At 38.7% G+C, this 13,885-nt stretch overlaps 1 protein-coding gene across 1 annotated transcript in view; it reads right to left on the bottom strand.

The window, feature by feature from the left end:
- The window catches only part of CUNH11orf65 (chromosome unknown C11orf65 homolog), a 69,752-nt gene that overhangs the window by 5,456 nt on the left and 50,411 nt on the right, over positions 1-13,885 (bottom strand). Inside the window, exon 7 of the mRNA XM_028105740.1 lies at positions 7,174-7,344. Within this exon, the coding sequence (XP_027961541.1) occupies positions 7,174-7,344 (171 nt within the window). The remainder of the gene's footprint in view (positions 1-7,173; positions 7,345-13,885) is intronic.

Here is a 13,885-nt window from a genome sequence, read left to right as displayed (position 1 = left end):
TAATCATGCTGGATTCCTTTGAAAATTTGTTGTTTAGGGCTCAATAGAAAAAGTTAGAATATAAGAATACCACTAAAGAAAAGCAATCAAGCCACAAGGGAAGAAAGCAAGAGAACAAGAACAGAAAAGAATTACAAAAACAACCAGAAAAAGAAATTAACAAAATGGCAATAAGTGCATACCTATCAATAATTACTTTAAATGTAAATCGACTAACTACTCCAACCAAAAGATAAAGGGTGACAGGATGGATTAAAAAACAAGACCCATCTATATGCTACCTCTAAGAGATCACTTCAAAATAAAGACACACACAGACTGCTGGTGAAGGCGTGGAGCAATGCAAATGGAAGTGGAGAAAAAGCCGAAGTAGCAATATTTATATCAGACAAAACAGACTTTAAAACAAAGACAGTAGCCAGAGACAAAGAATGGCATTACATAATGATGAAGGGATCAATCCAACAAGAGAATATAACAATTGTAGGTATCTCTGCACCCAAAACAGAAGCATCTAGCAAATGTTAACAGATATTAAGGGAGAAATAGACAGTTATACAATAATACTAGGGGATTTTAACACTGCATCTATGTCAATGGATAGATTACCCAAACAGAAAATCAATAAGAAAACAGTGGCTTTAAACAACATATTAGACCAGATGAACCTAACAGATGTATACAGAAAATTCTATCCAAACACAGCAGAATACCTATTTGAGTACACATGGAATATTCTCTAAGACAGATCACATGTTAGGCCAAAAAACCAGGCCAGAAAATAAATCTCAATAAATTTAAGAAGACTGAAATCATATCAAGCATCTTTTCTGACCATATCAGTATGAAACTAGATATCAATTACAGAAAACCCCACCAAAACTGGAAAAAATCACAAACACATTAAAGCTAAACTAAACAACCAATGGGTCAACAAAGAAATCACAGAAGAAATAAAAAATACATGGAGATAAATTAAAATGAAAGCGCAACAGTCCAAAATCAATGGGATACAGCAAAAGCAGTTCTAAAAAGGAAAGTTTGTAATTATACACACCTAACTCAAGAAACAAGAAAAATCTCAACCAACCAACCTAAACTTACACCCAAGGAACTAAAAAAAAGAAAAAACAAAGCCCAAAGCTAGTAGAAGGGAAAAAAAAAAAAGGAATAGAGAGGAAATAAATTGCATAAAGACTAAAAGAACAATAGAAAGTATCCATGAAACCAAGAGGTGGATCTTTGAAAAGATCAACAAAATTGATAAACCTTTAGCCAGAGAATAAAAGCAGAAATGAAGCTGGAGAAATTACAACTGACACCACAGAAATACAAAAGATTATAAGAGAATATTATATAAAATTATATGCTAACAAACTGGAACAACTGAGAAGAAATGAATAAAGTCCTAGAAACATATGATCTTCTAGAACTGAATGACAAAGAAATAGAAAACACTGAATAGGTCAATCACTCTTAAAGAAATTGAATCAGTAATCAAAAAACCCCCAACAAAAGTCCAGGATCAGATGGCTTCACATGTGAATTCTACCAAACATTTAAACCATAAGATATCTAGGAATAAACCTAACCAAAGAAGTAAAGGATCTGTACTCTGAAAACTATAGAGCACTTGTGAAAGAAATTGAGGAAGACACAAAGAAATGGAAAAACATTCCATGCTCATGGATTGGAAGAACAAACATCGTTAAAATGTCTATGCTATGCAAAGCAATCTACATATTCAAAGCAATTCCTGTCAAAATACCACCAACATTTTTCATAGAGCTGGAACAAACAATCCTAAAATTTGTATGGAAATAGAAAAGACCCTGAATAGCCAAAGGAATGTTGAAAAAGAAAACCAAAACTGGTGGGATCACAATTCCGGACTTCAAGTTGTATTACAAAGCTGTCATCATCAAGATAATATAGTGAGGGACCAAAAACAGACACACAGATCAATGAAACAGAACAGAGAACCCAGAAATGGACCCTCAACTCTATGGTCAATTAATCTTCAACAAAGCAGGAAAGAATATCCAATGGAAAAAAAGACATTCTCTTCAACAAATGGTGTTGGAAAAATTAGACAGCCACATGCAGAAGAGTGAAACTGGACCACTTTCTTACACCATACACAAAAATAGACTCAAAATGGATGAAAGACCTAAATATGAGACAGGAATCCATCAAAACTGTAGAGGAGAACACAGGCAGCAACCTCTTTGACCTCGGCCATGGCAACTTCTTGCTAGACATGTCTCTAAAGATAAGAGAAACAAAAGCAAAAATGAACTATTCAGACTTCGCCAAGATAAAAAGCTTTGCCCAGCAAAGGTAACAGTCAACAAAACTAAAAGGTAACCTATGGAATGGAAGAAGATATTTGCAAATGACATAACAGGTAAAGGGCTAGTATCCAAGATCTATAAAGAAGTTATCAAACTCCACACCCAAAAAACAAAAAAATCCAGTCAAGAAATGGGCAGAAGACATGAACAGACATTTCTCCAAAGAAGACATCCAAATGACCAACAGACACATGAAGAAATGGTCCACATCACTCAGCATCAGGGAAATACAAATCAAAATCACAATGAGATACCATCTCACACCAGTCAGAATGGCTAAAGTTAACAACTCAGGAAACGAAAGATGTTGGCAAGGATGCGCAGAAAGGGGAAGGAACCCTCTTACACTGTTGGTGGGAAAGCAAACTGGTACAGCCACTCTGTATGGCAGTTCCTCAAAAAGCTACAAATAGAGCTACCCTACCACCCAGCAATTGCACTACTTGGTATTTATCTAAAGGACACAAATATAGTGATTTGAAGGGGCATATGAACCCCAATATTTATAGCAGCAAGATCCACAGTAGCCAAAATACGGAAAGAGCCCAGATGTCCACCGACAGATGAATGGATAAAGATGACATGGTGTGTATAAACACACACACACAGGATTATTACTCAGCCATCAAAAAAAAAAAAAAAGAAATCTTGCCATTTGCAATGACGTGGGTGGAACTAGAGGGTATTATGCTAAGCAAAGTCAGTCAGTTAGAGAAAGACAAATACCATATGATTTCACTCATATGTGGAATTTAAGAAAATAGATGAACATAGGGTAAGGGAAAGAAAAATAAAATAAGATGAACACAGAGAAGGAGACAAACCATAAGAGACTCTTAACCATAGGAAACAAACTGAAGGTTGTTGGAGGGGAGGTGGGCCGGGGGATGGGGTAGTTGGATGATAGGCATTAAGGAGGGCACTTGAAGTAATGAGCACTGGGTGTTATATGCAACTGACAAATCACTAAATTGTACCTCTAAGGCTAATAATACAGTATATGTCAATTAAATTAAATTTAAATTAAAACATTAAAAAAATAAAGAAGACTTAATACTGATTCTTTTCGAACTGTTCCAAAAAACAGAAGAGAAAGGAAATCTTCCAAATTCATTCCATGAGTACACTGGTAGCCTGCTGCCAAAACCAGTCAGACACCACAGAATAAACAAAACAAACTATGGGCCAATTTACCTGATGACAAAGATGCAAAAATCATCAACAAAATATTAACAAACTGAAGTCGATAATATATTAAAAGAATGGTCCACCACAATCAAGTGTGATTTAGTCCAGGGATGCAAGGGTGGCTCAATATTTGCAAATCAATCAGCGTGATACATCATGTTAACAATAAGAAGGAGAAAAACCATATGATCCTCTCAATAGATGGTAAAAATGCATTTGACAAAATACAATATTGTTCATGATAAAACTCTAAACCAAGTAGGTTTAGAGGGAACATATCTCAATATAATAAAGGCTATATATGAAAAACACATAGCTAACAATGGTGAAAAACTGAGAGCTTGCTTTTCTTATAAAATCAGGAACAAGATAAGAATGTCTATTCTTACCACTTTTATTCAACATAGTACTGGAAGTCCTAGCCACAGCAATCAGACAAGAAATAAAAAGCATATAAATTGTTAAGGAAGAAGTAAAACTGTCACTATTTGCAGTTGACATGATACTATATATAGAAAACCTGAAAGACTACACCAAAAAACTATTAGAACTCATAAATGGGGTGCCTGGGTAGCTTAGTCCATTAGGCATCCAACTATTTTTTTTTTAAGATTTAATTTATCTATTTGAGAGAGAGAGAGAACGCACGTGAGCATGAGCACTAGCATGAGCACGAGCGGGGGGAGGGGCAGAGGGAGAAGCAGGCTCCCTGCAGGGAGTCTGACACAGGGCTCTATCCCAGGACCCCAGGATCATGACCTGAGCTAAAGGCAAACGTTTGACCAACTGGGCCACTCAGGTGCCCCTCGGCATCTGACTCTTGATCTCAGGGGTCATGAGCTTGAGCTCCACGTTGGGCTCCATGCTCAGGAGCCTACAAAAAAAGAAAAAAAAAAGAATTCATAAATGAATTTAGTAAAGTTGCAGAATCCAAAAATAATATAGAGAAATCTGTTGCATTTCTATGCACTAATGACAAAGTAGCAGAAGGAAATTAAGAAAACAATCCCATGTTCAATTGTACCAAAAAGAAAAAAATATCTAAGGTATAAACCTAACCAATGAAGTGAAAAACCCATACTCTGAAAACTGTAAGATACTGATGAAAGAAACTGAACACAACACAAATGGAAATATATACTGTGCTCGCACATTGGTTGTTAAATGTTAAAATGTTCATACTACCCAAAGCAATCTACAGATTTCACGTAATCCCTATCAAAATACCAACAGCATTTTTCACAGAACTAGAACAAACAATCCTAAAATTAGAATGGAACCACAAAAGACCCCAAATAGCCAAAGCAATCTTGAGAAAGAAGAACAAAGCTGGAGGTATCACAATCTCAGAATTCAAAATACACTACAAAGTTATAGTAATTAAAACAGTATAGTAGTGGCACGAAAACAGACTCATAGGTCAATGGAATAAGGTACAGAGGCAGAAATAAACCCATACTTATATGGTTATTTAATCTATGACAAAGGAGGCAAGAATATATAATAAAGACATTTTATTCAATAAATGGTGCTGGGAAAACTGGATAGCTACGTACAAAAGAACGAAACTGAACCACTTTCTCAAACCACACAAAAAATAAACTCAAAATGATTACAGACCTAAATGTGAGACCTAAAACTATAAATCTCCTAGAAAAAAATGTAGGCAGTAGTTTCTTGATATTGGTCTTGGTAACATTTTTCTAGCTATGTCTCCTCTGGCAGAGAAAACAAAACCAAAAATAAACTATTGGGACTATACCAAAATAAAAAGCTTTTACATAGCAAAGTAAACTGTGAACAAAATGAAAAGGCAACCTACTGAATGGGAGATATTTACAGATGAAATAGCCAATGAGGGGTTAATATCCAAACTATATGAAGAACTTATACAACTCAACACACACATACACACACACAAATCCAGTTACAAATAGGTAGAAGATATGAATACACATTTCTCCTAAGACATGCAGATGGCCAAGAGACACATGAAAAGATGCTCAACATCACTCATCATCAGGGAAATGCAAATCAAAACCACAATGACATATCACCTTACACCTATCAGAATAACTAAAATAAAAAAGACAAGAAATAGTAAGTATTGGTGAGGATGTGGAGAAAAGGAAACCCTCCTGCACTGTTGATGGGAATTTAACTGGTGCAGCCACTGTGGAAAACAGTATGGAGGGTCTTCAAAAATTAAAAATAGAAATACCATATGATCCAGTAATTCCACTACTGGGTATTTACCAAAAGAAACAAATATACTAATTCGAAAGGATATGTTTGTTTATTGCAGCATTATTTACAGTGCCCACTATGTGGAAGCAAACCAAGTGTCCATCAACTAATGAATGGATAAAAAAGATGTGGTAGATACACACACACACACACACACACACACACACACACACACACACACACACACACACACAGTGGAATATTACTCAGCCATGAAAAATGAACTCGACATTTGTGAAAATACGGATGGAGCTAGAGGGTATAATGCTAGGTGAAATAAGTCAAATAGAGAAAGACAAATACCAAAGAATTTCACGACCCTAGGAACTAGATTTTGTTTCTAAGAAACAAAACAAATGAACAAAAAAGAATCAGACCGTAAATGTAGAGAACTGATGTTGGTCAAAGGGGAGGTGGGTGGCAGGATGGGTGAAATAGATAAAGGGCATTAAGAGATACAAACCTCCTACAGCCAAACTATGGAAAGAGCCTAGATGTCCATTAATAGATGAAAGAAGATGTGGTATATATACATAATGGAATATTATGCAGCCATCAAAAAAATGAAATCTTGCCATTTGCAACCATGTGGTTGGAATTAGAGGGTATTATGCTAAGCGAAATAAGTCAATCAGAGAAATACAATTATCATATGATCTCGCTGATATGAGGAATTTGAGAAAGAAGACAGAGGATCATAGGGGAAGGGAGGGAAAAATGAAACAAGACAAAACCAGAGAAGGAGACAAACAATAAGAGACTCTTAATCTCAGGAAACAAACTGAGGGTTGCTGGAGTGGAGGGGGTGGGAGGGATGGGGTGGCTGGGTGATGGACACTGGGGAGGGTATGTGCTATGGTGAGCGCTGTGGGTTGTGTAAGAATGATGAATCACAGACCTGTACCCCTGAAACAAATAATACATTATATGTTAATAAAAAAAAGAGAGATACAAACTATAAACAGTTATAAAATAAGTCACAGAGAAGAGAAGTACAGCATCGGGAATACAGTTGATAATATATGTAGTAAAGTTGTATGGTGACAGGTGGTGACTGTATTTATCATGGTGAACACTGAGCTACACACAGAATTGTCCAATCACTATTTATAGACCTACAACTCATGTAACACTGTATGTTAATTATACTTCAATTAAAGAAAAGAATACCTAAATCTAATTTTCTTTTTCTACTTTTATATCATCTCTTTTTTATATTCTTCCCTCATATCTTCTTTTTTTCTAGACAAACAATACTCGTTTGCTTTTTGTTTTTTTTTTTAAAGATTATGTTTGTGGGCCCAAGATTCGAGGCAGAGGTGGGAACATCAGAAACATACATGAGGCCCGCCCTTACTCCCCAGTAAAAGCAGAATGCATTTACTCATCAAAGTTCAGCGCATTTGTCCAGTTCAGCACTTCATCCACTTCCCATTCCATCACAGAATCTATCCCACCGCCTTCGACAGCTCTCATTAGCCCCTTGGTGGCTGTGTGAATTAAATCTAGAGTTCTATGATTTGTTGACTTAGCCTGTAGGTTTCCTGCATAGTACCTAAACAGGGGAAAGGAGGGAGACACCATCTTGTGAAACAGGTCATTACTAGTAAATACAGTTAATATATATATTGTTGCTGTGGAACCACTTACATATTAAACCAGGTTTTCACCTGATTTATCTCAAATACATCTAAACCACATTCTATGTGATGGGATCTTTTGGGGGGAAAAAAGAAAAAGAAAAAAGAAACAAAGCAACTTAATCAACCATGCTAACTGGTGAAGCCTCATTTCAAAACCACCCCTCAGTATACTGCACTGCTATGATACAATGAAAAACCAAGTAATTAAATCACCAAATCATAGAATTACAGAGTCAAAGGATCTTGGAGACCAGATGATTAGCCCTCTTGTCTTACAGGAGAGAAATTGAGTCCTGGAAGACAAGATCATGTGGCTAACAACAGGTAAAGAGGGGAAAGCGGGGGGAACAGGAAAGAGAGGGAGAGGCAAAGGGAAGAGAGTTGGTAACATCCTTTTTTGTGTCAGGTACTTTTCATACATTATCTTGTTTAATTCTCTCTAAAAAGACACAGCCATTTGTGACACCTGTTTTTATTCCTATTTTATGGGTGAGGAAATGGAGAGCTGGGGAAGTTCAATTGTTCAAGAGCAGGTAGGTAGTAAGCAGATGTCAGAGCCCGTCTTCGAATGGGACTCCAAGTCCAGACTTCTTCGGCAGCACTGTTCTGTCTCATGTTAGTCTGAGCACATAAATGAATGCATCCACCAAACGTGAGCTGAGTGAGTACAGACAGGTTAGCAGTCCTTACCAAGAATATTAGAAAATGGCGTTTTTTCTTTGGTTTTGCATTTTAAGATCTACAATGGTATTCCATTTTCAAAGTTAACGTACTCTAAAACTGTTTTCATTTCTTAACACAGAGTAGGAAGCAGCATGGTGGTCGTGTAGGGCGAGATAGGACTCTGATATCCAACTATCTGGCCTTGAGTCTTGCTTCTGTGATTTATTTACTAGCTCTATAAACTTTGCCAAATAACCTAGTCTTCCTGGGCTTCAGATTACCTTAAAATGGTAATCATAATACTCCTCAGCATTCTTGAGATGTTTAGAAGTGTAAGTCTTTATAAAGCATTCAGAACTATGACTGGCACATAGGAAGCATTCAACAAAAGAAGGCATACAAATTCCTGGATGGTAAGAGGTAGGACAGTGACAAGATATGTCTCTGCCTTCATGAAGTTTTTTGCTTTTTCAAACTTTAAATAGGTAATGATTCAGGAATGCTACTTTCATAGAAGCAGGAACATGCCTCTTGATTTACATCGGTTAGTAAGAACACAAATTGTAAGAAAGTATGATTTCACAATTTTTCTGTAGTGCTTCATTCCCTTACTCATGTAATAAATACTTATCGCGTGTCCACCATCTGCAAAGCATTGTGTACAGAGATGGGATTCCTTTGTGGAACTTGCAGATCTTCCACTCTGTATTCCCTGAACATAATAGGCACTCAAAAAAATTAGTACTGAATGAATGAATGATGGTACCCAATGGCCCAGGTTTATTAACTAATGCTGATGCCACAACAAAAATGCATTTAGAAATCAGAAACTTCTGGAAGGCTAGAGGTGAACACATTTTTTATGAGTTCTTCCATGTTTTACCTTCCCAAATATACACTTATGACTAGATTTAGAAACTAGATATTTCTTTTTCCTTTGGCAACAGTGATTTACAACAGTTCAGTTATCTATTTTTTGCTCTCATCAAGGATATATAGAAAGAAGATTCATTTTAAAGAGAATTATAATACTTATTCCAATAATTAATTCTGTTTTAAACTCTTTAAATATTAATCACTATTTATAGTTAAGTGGGCTATAACAGTAGTCAAACAAGAATAGGTTAGCAAGAACAGAATTTCAAATAGTAACCAAAAGTACAGATCACTTTATAATAATAACATGTTTCACAAAAAATGAGTGGTATTTAAAACAAAAACAATATAAAATTTGGCTTTAGAGGTAATGTTGCAATATATCCATTTTAAAATGATCTCATATTCTAAGATAGAAAATTTAAAGAGGAAAAAAAAACATTATAAAAATGTTTTTCTGAAACCAACAGGGAGAGAAGTTAAAATGCAAAAGACCTAGTAAGAATCAAAGTTTAAACTGGAAAAGAAGTCAAGAAGAGCTAAGATCTCTAGGGCACAGGAAGGGAATGTAAAAAGCACATTTTTTTTTTTAATTAAGAGGTAAAAAAAAAATCAAGATTTTGTTGATTTTGTTTACTGCTGATTCTCAGCAGAAGTCGGTAGAGAATCCATCATCAGTGAACAAAGCACAAAAGTAACATTTCTCGTTCATCCCCTGCAACCTTACAGAAAGGAAACATTACAACATCCAGCCATAAGGACTCACTCTCTCACTCCCTCACTCAACTCATTCAACAAACAGCATGTATTCATTAAGCATCTACTAAGTCTACAGCCCTGTGCTGACAGATAGATCAGAGTCCCTGTTCTTTAGGAGCTCCAAGTATAGTGGAGGTAGCAGACAAATACGCAGAGCTTTGTACAAGTGTGACAACTGAGTATATAATACATCTGTGAGGGCACCTCCGGAAAAGTGCCTGTGCCTCGCTGTGTCAGGGTGAGGGTAGGCTTCAGAAGTTGTTTGAGTCGAGCATCAAAAGGTGAAGGCCTTGTTGCCATGGAACTGATCCAGAAAAGAGCAACCTGGGGAGAGGGACTATCACATGGCATGTAGGTAACGGTGAGCCCCCAACATGCTTTGGGTAAGGAGGTGGTTTAATTCGTGTTTTCAAGACATGGCATCAGTGTTTACACAGAGATGGCAAAGGATTAGAGACAAAGAGACCAAGCGGAAGGACTCTGCCCATGAAGTGGGGAGGAGAATACTGAGAAGCTCCAGTCGGGGAGGGACAGACATGCCAGACTTGGGAGAGTCTTCGGAAGCAGAACTGATAGGACTTTATGACAGATGACACACGGGAGCTTATGACAGGTAAGAAGTCAAGGAGAACCCCTACATTTCTGACTTGGATGGCTGGGTAAATGATGGTGTCATAACCTGAGGCCAAGAGGAATATGGAAAAGAAACCATTTTTATGATGAGGAATATAAGAAATTCAGTGTTAGACCAGTTGAGTTTGAGATAGAAATGTCCATGTAATTAGAAACAGAGAGATCAGTTATGGATGAGGATTGTTTTGAGAGTAAACAGAGGGAAAAAAAGAAAGAAAACAGATTATTATTCATGTGCACTGGCTTATTTCCAGGTGTCTCGCCCCTCCGGTCTCCCCCTGCTGTGGTGCTGTGCCTCAGCTTCAGCAAATCAAACTAGCGTTCTGTCAGCGCTAGCTGTTTCTGGGGGACAGCACACACGGTGAGTGTATTGTGTTGTTCTCAGCCTATTACCACTTCCTTTACTGTACATGGGTCCCCGGTTAGAGGCAATGTTGTATGGAATAAAATGATGACGGATAAGGCTTCTGCAATAAATGGTATTGCTGACAGAAGTAACGCAAGCAGAGAAATAAAACACACATCCAGAATATTTGTCTATCACTGCAAACACAAAGAGATGCCACCTCTATATGGGAAGGGTTCAACATAATCAGCCTGCCACCAGGCGGCCAGCACACTGTTGGAGGCAAAGTAATGGTCTCTGCTGTCCAGTTATCTGTGACTATAGAGCCGGAACAGCCTCAGTGAGGAAAAGACCAAGTTCATGAATCTATATGTAGCCTCCATCCCTACACCCATGACCACTTTGTACACGGCTCCACTGAGCAACCACTGGAGGCCAGGTGAAAAAATGGACATTGACAGGATGGATCATCTCGTCCATCTGACTACTTAGAGCTTTCTGCCTCCTAGGGAGGGCATTCACAAGGACACAAATACATGCTATGCCCATTCTGAGTATACCTGTCCCCAGACCTAATCCCAATTTCCCCCCATTTAATTCCATCCAAGTACCTAATCAGCTGAGAAGCTCTCAGTTACTGCCCCCAGACAATAAGTTTTCCGTCTCAAACTGCTTCTCCTTTCTATATGAAGTAGAAAACCACTTGTGCTCACTGGAAGGATACCGTTTGACCATTCTCTGGGCCTACTGAGGGGTTGTAATCTAGTGACTGTCCATGTTTGGATGTTGCCAGAATCCTGTGCAGATCCCTGGTGAATTAGACCTAATATACTCTCCCTCTGTTAGCTTGTCACAGGGGACTCCCCATGAAGCCAAAGGCATGGAGATGAAGCAGAGCCAATGTAGGACTGAAGGAATCCGAGCCACCTGCTCATACAGCTTACCGTAGCCCTCTGGACCTTCTCAGACTCATTCTCTTTTGTACTGAGATGATGCTGTATACTCTCAGTTTTATGGTTCACTGGATTAGATAAAAGTCATGTCAGTTCATAATCACAGAGCACTTGGAATCCTACTGCCAAGCATCCAGTCTCTCCCAGGGCCCAGTAGCAGAACCAGAACTGATTTTCAAATGTAAAATAGCTGTTGGCAGAAGAGGGCATTACCTCACTCCTAAAACCTCTGTGCTAAGATCCTCTAATTATAAGAAGCTCCATATAGCATTTCACTGTCTGTCTAATACTGTTGGGACTGCTTGGCCCTAAAGGCCAGGTGGGAGCACCCTGACCACACTGTGGACCTGCTACCATGTTCATTCTTACACCATGTCCCACTGGAGCCCAGGAGCCTCATTGGGTTACCTTGAAAACAGGTTGGAGCAGCACACCCCAATGTGGCATGTTTTACTTCCTAAATCCAGAGAAGCCCTTTAAGTGCTGTGTGTCTTCAAGACAGACATGCCAAGGTATTGAAACTTACCTCTCACTTTAGAAAGGATATCCCCAAAATGCCCATAAGCTTTAGCTATGTGGCAAACCCTTAACATTTTGCAAAATTTCTCTCTCTCCTTCTGGTGTGCATTTGTCCTAGGAAGTCAACCAGGGAATTATTTTCTGCTCACTGCATCTGCTAGTATAAGGTCACCAGTGTAAGGACACGCATGATGGTCTGTGGGAATTGAGATGTACAAGCCCCTAGGGAAAACAATAGAGTAGACACAGATCTGAGAGTAAGATGGAAAGGCACATCCTCTTCTTTCCATGTAAATGCAAAGTGCCTCTCTTTTTGCTTATGGGTTGAGATGAAAAGAGCATGTGTCAGGTCAACAGCAGCATAACAGGGGCCAGGGGCTGTGCCGACCTGCTGCACTGGAGGAAGCACTTCCGGAAGTTTAGCTGCTATCTGTGTCACCACCTGACCTCCACCACTTCAAAGTTCCGTTATTCCTGGTGAATTAAAGGTACCAATCCCACCACAGCTTTCCCCACTGTCATCTCCAGTCTAGAAAAACAGCCACCATGGAGTTCATCAAGAACTCTGTGGCTCCTCTCATTTATTAATGACTTGATGAAAACTGTATCTTCTAGGCCTCCTGGGATTATAGCCTGTGGGTAGCTGAGTAGACTGCATGTAAGAGGAACAAATACATGCATTCCCCTGACACTTCAGAAATCCTTTTCTCTACAGTATACCAGAGAAGTTCAGGCATTTTGCAATAGTAGAGCTTTGGTTGAGTTCAGGCTTTGATTAGCCAACCAGACTATTTAACATCATTTCTGGGTACCCAAGCCAACACATTAAATTCATAATCCTAGATGAATGTGGTCATTATCAGTAAATTTAACCCGTTTTCTGATCTTGCAACCTGAAAATTCACTCTCACACATGTTTCTAAGACTCCCATTAATGAGATTGCTAAATTCTTTTAAGTCTATTGATTTATAAGCGATCTCCTCCTGGAGTAGATCTTGTACCTCTGTGTCTCGGCTGTTCTGAGATGGAACTCTCACTGTGGGCTGGAGGCAATGAGCGATGTTTGTGGGAGAATGCTAAGGAGAATCAGCATGAGCACATGCAGCAACTATGCCAGATGCAGTCACGGAAAAGCTTTTATGCAGAGAAGGCCTGTCCCACAGAACAGGGAGGGAGAATTTCCTCCACCAACAGGGGAGTTTGAAGTTCAAGGTTCTCAGCCTTGGCTATGTCTCCATCCTAGGTCTCTGGATTCTCCTTCCCCACTCATGCCCTTAACCTTAATGCATAAGGCCTGAGAGCATTAAGCATTTGATTGCACTGTAGGCGCTGTAACCATATGTCTCCATCCTAGGTCTCTGGATTCTCCTTCCCCACTCATGCCCTTAACCTTAGTGCATAAGGCCTGAGAGCATTAAGCATTTGATTGCACTGTAGGCGCTGTAACCATATGTCTCCATCCTAGGTCTCTGGATTCTCCTTCCCCACTCATGCCCTTAACCTTAGTGCATAAGGCCTGAGAGCATTAAGCATTTGATTGCACTGTAGGCGCTGTAACCCTATGACCCTTACAACTGGTTCCTGGGTTGCCCCCAACTCACCCTGCAAGTACAAGAGATGAAGAACTACTTTATCAAGATCTTCTGAATGTCTGCACATGTTCTTATAAAGCTCATTGGCTGAACGGACAAATAAAATGGGAT

The sequence above is a fragment of the Eumetopias jubatus genome, unplaced genomic scaffold, assembly GCF_037043125.1.
Source record: "Eumetopias jubatus isolate StellerSeaLion01/CBP00866 unplaced genomic scaffold, mEumJub1_p1.0 scaffold_13, whole genome shotgun sequence".
Classification (NCBI taxonomy): domain Eukaryota; kingdom Metazoa; phylum Chordata; class Mammalia; order Carnivora; family Otariidae; genus Eumetopias; species Eumetopias jubatus.
Note: the sequence above shows the minus strand (reverse complement) of the source record. Positions and strands in the feature narration are given on the sequence as shown.